Below are 7,687 nucleotides of genomic sequence, written 5' to 3' on the forward strand. Positions count from 1 at the left end.
GGGGGATAAGAAGCAATTACTTAAAGTAAAAGTCCAGTAACGTTAATTATTGTGGATTTCTGACTTCTCTTGCCGCTAACAATTCTGGATAGGAGGTATAATTTTTGATGCCAAATTACACCCACTACAATTTAATCAAAAGAATGGTGCAAGTGTTAGTATTTTGAAGCCTGAAGAAAACTTCAATGTTTATGACTTAGATAAATTTACCTCTATCGATATATGCTCATGCGTGAGCAGATATAGATGAATTTACCCAAGCAATACATATATTTATGTACATCTTTTTTTTTTTTTTTTTTTTTGGGGGGGGGATTTAACATTGCTAAAAAACTGCTCATGCTGGCATCTGGGTGGCATACACATAAACATAGTTATATATGTGTATATTCATGTTGAATGTGTAGAGACAGAAATACACTCATCCAGCTCGTCCAACTGTTACCTAGGCAGCTTCACAACATGTTGCATTTCTAGCCAAACAAAACACACATCACAAAAGTACACAGATTCCAATGTGCGCTTTGTTTGGCCAGGAGTGCAACACGTGAAGCTCCCTGGGCAATAGCTGGACGAGCTAGATGCAATTCTTCCTAAACTAATAAATCAAACTCTTTCTAAGAACGAGAATGTCATCAAAGAGATCAATTGCAGGAACACATGCACAAATAAAATTCTTCTTACGTATTAGTCTGGGCTGGGGTTCCCCATCCACGAGCATTAAGTTAGCAAATGCTAAGTCATAATTAATTTTTAATACTGTTTAAAAAGAGTAGCTTGGCTGAACTGTAGGCGCAGGAACAAAAAATAAAAAACACCCAGCAGTCGACCTTCTTCTCTCTCTCTCTGTAACAACTTTGGTTTCCCTGAACATAACCGTAACATGTCTACTTTAAATTCAATTGCGCTTGTTTAATTTGATTATTTTAATTACTGTCTGTTACTGCGCATGCCCTGGTTATCTTGTGCTATCTAAAACTTGTTGGACATTCTACAGAAGATGAGTCCAGCTTTAATGATAAGGTTCAGAAAGGAATTAGAAATAAATACTGATTCCAAATCTCAATGTTTGGTCAGAGAGAAACGGTTAGTGACCTGATGCACGTTGTTTTGTGTCCATTTTAACTTCTGTTAATCTACTTAGATTAAGATAAAGTAAAGGTCTTTTGGCAAAATTTCTGTGCACAGAATGAGATCAGCAAAGCCTTTATTAAATGTGGTTTAGAGAACTGAAAGCGAACGCATAAGAAACATCTATTTTGTTGAACGAGGGAACGCTGAAAAGTTCTCAGCCCAGCCAATAAGAGAATAATGTGGAGCCATGAAACTTACAAAGTATTTGTAAGTATTCCACGCTTTTCTTGACACTTTTCGTTTTATTTCATATCATTGAATCGAAAAGTATCAAGAAAAAAGTGGAATAATGTGTAAGTTTCATGGCTTCACACTTTCTCTTCTTGGCTGGGCTGAGAATTTTTCTGCTGCTCTTACTAAATGATTTGTCTGAGCTCATCATGCATTCTTAATTTCAAAAGAATCTGCGATGCATCTTTCTATAGTTTACTCCGTTCCTCTTTGTATTCTTCCCTCCCACCCCCCACCCGAATCTGGGACAGTGCTGGAGAAAACACAAGAAAATAAAGCTGCTTCTATGAATCAATTCACTTAAAAAATATATATTTTTAATTAAAACCTCTTCCTCGGAACATCTGTATTGTTTTTCTGTTAATCGTTTAAAAATTAAACCTCTTTTATTGCTGAAATAAAGGAATATTAGTTATTATATTCACATGTAAATAAACCTTAGACCTAACTTCAATTAAATTGAAATATTAAAAGTCAACAAGAAGCTTTGAAAAGCAGTACAACCTACTTTCCCTCTATTCCTGTTGCTTTGTTTTTACCAGGTTTAAGAGTCTTAAACTTTCAAACTACCGCCCCTACACATTCTTGGCCAGTAGGTCAAAGAAGAAAAGAAAGGGGGGGGGGGAGGCGAAAATGCCTTTGAAGATACCCACAAGATTAAAAAATAGATTCTTCGAAGGAACGACTGGTTTCTTCATTCACTGAAAGGCTGTGCCTTCCTAAATTTTGGTTTCATAATCAGAAATATATATCTGCAGACACAGAAAACATGTCTAGCTACTGTGACTAAATTAAGTGTATCAAAGGTGCATATTGATAAATAAAAATAAGAATTCACAATGCCATACCAGAACTTCTTACAGGAAAACAAAAGATCCTGCACTCCACTAGCTAGGAAGTGAGAGCTTTATTGTCTGATTTCCTTTATCTGTTCATCTTCCTTCTCACTTTCTTTGTCTGTAATCTTGTCAGGCCGCTCACCAAATGGCTATTTCATTTCTATTACTGTAGCATTGCCCAAATTGCAGGACTAACCATACTTTTCTGAAAACAGGCCGTAGTTTCCATATCCCATGGTGCTTTCTTTAAAAAAAAAAAAAAAGGTAGAGGGAGGGAGGAGAACTGGAGCTAGAGATGGCAAGTGGCACACATAAAGGGTATTACTGGGCATTTTTCACTAAACATCTGTCAATCTGTACCCGCATCGCATGTGTACAGTATGGCAGGGGTCAACTTTGAGGTGACAGAAAGAATTAATTGAAGTAAATTATTACTGCCCGCCTCTTCCCTTTTCCTATCCCCCTCCCCCCCCTCCCCGAGGTCCTCCAGTGCTTGGCTGAGCGAATTGAAAGCAAAGAGAAGCCCTTCCCATGAATCTCCTGCACTTAAATGCTATCAAATGTGTCCAGTCACAAATGCTTACAGAGAAGCAGCAACTGCAATGCAGAGGCCAGGAAGGCTTTTCGTGTTGCTAAATTGGAAAGCAGCAATGCTGACTAGGTTGTTGAAAATTTCAACTAGCTTGTTTCTTGTTTCTCTATTGCTTCCTGTTTAGTTTTATTACTAAGACTCCTAGTAATAATTGATTCCCCCCCCCCCTAAATTTGGTAATAAAATTTGGACTTAAAAAATATAGCAATACCCATTGTTCTTAATAATCCTCCTTAATATTATCTTTAATTGTTCCTGCTTAACTCATGCTTTACATGCAATATCCTAGATAGGGTTCAAAGGAGAATAAGCATAATAACTAGATTTACTTAATTTACAAAGGGGAGTGGCTAAGTAGGAGGAGCTTTCAAAAACTTTCATTTTAAATATCCTGTTAGAAAGGAACTTCAAATCAGAACAAAGGAAACTGCTGGAAACTTAAAAAAAATAATAATAAATCACTGTGCAACTGAATTATCTGAAAGTAATTTTGTTAGTACTGCTGTTTTAAGCTATTGGTTGTGCTCCTTACTTAGCAGGCATTGACCTGGCCTGCACAGATGAGTCTGTTGCCTTAAAGAGGCCCTGTCTGTGCTCATGTTAACAAAGCATGCTCCACATTAAGACGTCTCTAGATAGTATACAGCAGCGTTAATGTGCAATATTTGAAACTGAAGGCGCAGGCGCAGGCGCAGAGGCGTACGTACACACACACAGTCTCGCGCTCTCTCCCTCCTCTCCTCTCCCCCCCCCTCCCCCACCCAAATGACTTTCTTCCGTGCCTTATACTGAATGCCCATCTAGACAGTCTACTCCGTTCTGAATGAACATTAAGTACAGCGTTATGAGAAATGCCAGGGTCACTCACGTCTGAGTAAATTCGAGCAATCCCTTGTTAGCGATGAGAACAGAAACCTTGTTCCGGCGTATCCCGTCTGTGCTCAGCGTAGCCGCTTCCTTAAAGCCTATGCAATCCATGTCCTCCTCCTCCTGCCCAGTGCAGGCTGATGTGCGCTGCAGCGTCAGGGTTTAGCCGGGCTCCCCAACGCCTTTCCCCTCCGCTCACTACCTCAGCCTGCTCCATGTTTGGCAAGCGTCAAGGCGAGAAATGGGCTGATGTGCGTCACCTTGACAGAGGGGCGCTTGGAATTTAAAAGCCACTGAGAGGGTAATCCATCACTACAAGGCGCAGGCGAACCTTAGCGGCGCGTAGCCATTGGCTGCGGCAGTCACCTGACCCAGGTTCACTGTACATTCATATCATTTTTCTTCTGGCCCCCATGGAGGAAGTGAGAAAGTTGGCACGGCCATCCAGGACTCTGAAGACCCAGTCACTTAGTGATAGATGGACAATGCGAGGATGAGTTCCTTTCTAGATTATGCTCCCCTCATTAACGGAGAAGCCGGGACCTGTTCCTCCCGAGCCTATCACCCAGATCATGGAATTACAACTTTCCAGTCCTGCGCGGTTAGTGCGAATAACTGCGGCGGGGAGGATCGCTTTATTGTGGGCAGGGGTGTCCAGATAAGTCCTCGTCACCACCCCCACCCCCACCAAAGTTCTGTCTATCAGCATCACAGCAATCTGGGGGGGTCCTATCCCCACAATGGCTGTGGCACAGGTTATGGCACGCAGAATTTCAACCCAGGTTATAGCCATTACTCATTAAACCAGGAAACAGATGTGAGTGGAAGCTATGCTCAGTGCACGCCTACTGTTTACCCTGGAAATATTTCATCTTCCATGGTACAGTCTCATCACCAGGGCTATGCCGGAGGTACAGTGGGCTCGACTCAATACATTCATCACTCATACGTACCAGAACAGCAAAATCTGTCTCTGACTGGCTATAATAACTCATTGTCCCCCCTTCATGTCAGTCACCAGGAAGCTTGTCACTCTCCTTCTGCAGACATATCACCTCCTGCTCAAACCTTTGATTGGATGAAAGTAAAAAGAAACCCACCAAAAACAGGTAAGAGTTAGATCAATGGTTTATCTTGTTATTCTGAAATGACTTCTTGAAATGAAAGGAGTCACTTCTTATTTACGTTTTGTGGGTCCTGCGCAAGTTTTTCCAGAGAGCATTAAGTCCTGGGTTGGAAGACCCTGTGGAATGTGGGTTTCAGCACTTGCTAGTCACTTTGAGCAGAACTTTGGAAAACTAATTTTTCTCTTCCCCGTCTGAGTTTACACAGTTCAATTGGTAAAAAAAAAAAAAAAAAAAGGGGTGATTAACGATTTATGAGATCCAGATATAAAACAACTAAGCAGTTGGGTAGAAATGATCCTTTTAGCAGCTTAACAAATGTTTGAAGAAGCAAATTTTCATGGCTATTAAAATTCCTTGCTAAAAGTGTGTGGTATTGAAACTGCAGGAAGAAAGGCCCCTAGATGTTCTTAATACTTGTATTTACAAACATTCTCCAGCTTGTTCTAAGGAGCACATCTACCATAATAAGGGTAACCAGATGTTTCACCCTAGAGGTGGCTGCATCCATGTGTCTGAAACATTGCATTGCAAAGCACGTTGAATTGTTGGTTAGATGGAATACATTATAATCTGTATCAATTTCTGTACCTATATATATATATATATATATATATATATATATATATATATATATATATATATACTCACACAAAATATAAAATGCTAAGTCTTATTTACACACCTATGGGTATCTTGATTCTTCTGGGTGTAAAATGGATTTTTTTTTCCTGGAAGACACTGGAAAAGACCAGTTAGTTTTATGTAGTGATCATTAAATGTCTTTTATAAATCATTGTATGCTCTATGGTGGTGGGTGACTCCATAGATCAAATTAAGAATTTTAAATTCCATTTTTACATTGCTTGTTTATGATTTAAGCAATTCTGTGTATAAACCAAAGTCCACTTACTTTTTTCAGTGTTTTTGTTTTCTCATTATCTTAGGAAAAGCCGGTGAGTACGGGTACATGGGTCAACCTAATACAGTAAGAACAAATTTTAGCACCAAGCAGCTCACAGAACTGGAGAAAGAATTTCACTTCAACAAATATCTGACCAGGGCCAGGAGGGTGGAGATAGCAGCTGCCCTGCAACTAAACGAGACTCAGGTGAAGATATGGTTCCAGAACAGAAGGATGAAGCAAAAGAAAAGGGAAAAGGAAGGTCTGCTTCCCCTCTCCCCCGCAACTCCCACAGGAAGTGAAGAAAAAACAGAAGAGTCGGAAAAATCACATTCATCTCCATGTACTCCTTCTCCAGCATCCAGCACCTCGGATAATCTAACTACCTCAAACTAAAACTTCCCAACAGCTGTATGCTGTTTACTCTAGCACACCTCTTCATTTATTTTCATGATCTGAAATTGTGAGTTTCTTCTCTAGAAATATTAACCCTTTTACATCAAGGTCATTTGATTCTAGATATATTTTGGATTTATAGGTGTTGTGAACTGATAACTTTAAAGATTATTCATATCTTAACATCCGTAGAAATCCTATATGAGTTGTTTTTGCTAACTGACATCTTTATCAGATCTGTCTAAGCCAAATATAGCTTAATAAGGGAATTTTCTGCTGGGTTTCCCCCCCTATAATGTCAGAAAAGAATACATAGCCTCATACAGATGAGATGCACTGTAGGAAGTGTTTACAAAGGTTGTATAATTTACATCTTATAATTTAATGTATTCTATTTTATGTGTTTGAGATTGTTTGTAAATACTTGGTCTAAAAAAATTATCTTTTTACAGATTTTCTAGAAATGTTCTTTAGACTATTATATTAAAACAGGGTGGAAAATCTCAAAGAGTTAGGTACAGTTTTATAAGCGCAGTATAAAATGGATGATCAATTCAACTAGATTATCCCAGAGATACCTCATATGGTAGCACTTTTCTGTATTTGAAGAAAAAGAAACTGCCGGAATTGTGTGGGTTTTGTAAACCTTACTAGATGTGCTTTTTTTCTCTCTCCTGAATTACTGATGGACTACCATAAAACGAAGGGTATATTATCCAAAAGACCTTATAAGTCTCAACATTCACATTAATCCTTTCTTAGAGGTGACATTATCTCAATGAAATCGTAAATGTGATAAATGGCCAAATGAATGTATATTTTATGTGATTGATGTATATTGAACTTTGCATGATGCACAGTGCTTTGATGTAACTATTGCACACTGAGTTCTATCAGTTGTTGTTTGTGATCCAATCATATCTCTGTACAATCATTCAAGGTTCTGAGATTCTGAAAATGATGGAATCCAGGGCAGAGTTTACGGGTTCTAAGATGTCTGTAATAAACATATTGAAGTTTCAAATATGCCTCTTTTCAGTTGTCTATGTCTCTTCAAAATTGATCAGTCATGCTTTAAAAAAGAGACGGATGGGCTCTTATTTTCTAGGATCCGGCCTAAACAGTTCTTTTTAACATGAACTGTTTTAATTATTTATTTTTTTCTGCCAAAGTCATGTTGGGAATCATTAATTCACTCACAACTGTCGCATGTATAATCTAGTTCTGTATTTCTGGATAGCTTATTTTTTCTTATATTGTTTATGGCTACAGATGTCATATTCTGACCAGAACATAATTTGAGACCCAAGATCAGTGAGAAGCATTCAGTTCGTCAAAAACATCCTGGGTCAAGTTGTAACCTTTTCACCCCAAACACAATGCTGACATATACATAAACATAGCACTCTTCAAAAGCTGAAACTGTCCTGTTCAGTCTTTCTTCACTTCTCAGTGATCAGGACAGGAGATCCACTTTTAATTACCATAAGCAGAAAGATGCCTATGCATACCATCACCTAAAATACCAGGGATGTCATGATTTCTTCCCAAACAAGATTTTTCTCTTTGTACACAAAATGGGGGGGAGGGGGGGAACATC

The 7,687-nt window shown here is 38.8% G+C and overlaps 1 protein-coding gene across 1 annotated transcript; it reads left to right on the forward strand.

Annotated features, from left to right (window-relative positions):
• Positions 1-4,111: 4,111 nt before the first annotated feature.
• Positions 4,112-7,128, forward strand: HOXA1 (homeobox A1). The gene is made up of 2 exons (XM_033930780.1): positions 4,112-4,772; positions 5,735-7,128. The coding sequence occupies exons 1-2, from the start codon at positions 4,142-4,144 to the stop codon at positions 6,085-6,087; spliced, it is 984 nt and encodes a 327-aa protein (XP_033786671.1). The 5' UTR covers positions 4,112-4,141; the 3' UTR covers positions 6,088-7,128.
• The last annotated feature ends 559 nt before the right edge of the window (positions 7,129-7,687 follow it).

The sequence above is a fragment of the Geotrypetes seraphini genome, chromosome 2, assembly GCF_902459505.1.
Source record: "Geotrypetes seraphini chromosome 2, aGeoSer1.1, whole genome shotgun sequence".
NCBI classification, from domain to species: domain Eukaryota; kingdom Metazoa; phylum Chordata; class Amphibia; order Gymnophiona; family Dermophiidae; genus Geotrypetes; species Geotrypetes seraphini.

Bases quoted from the DNA above. Each gene is read 5' to 3' on its own strand.
- HOXA1 (XM_033930780.1), top strand. From the start codon at position 4,142: ATGGACAATGCGAGGATGAGTTCCTTTCTAGATTATGCTCCCCTCATT. The intron at 4,773-5,734 runs GTAAGAGTTAGA...TCATTATCTTAG, and splicing joins AAGAAACCCACCAAAAACAG to GAAAAGCCGGTGAGTACGGG.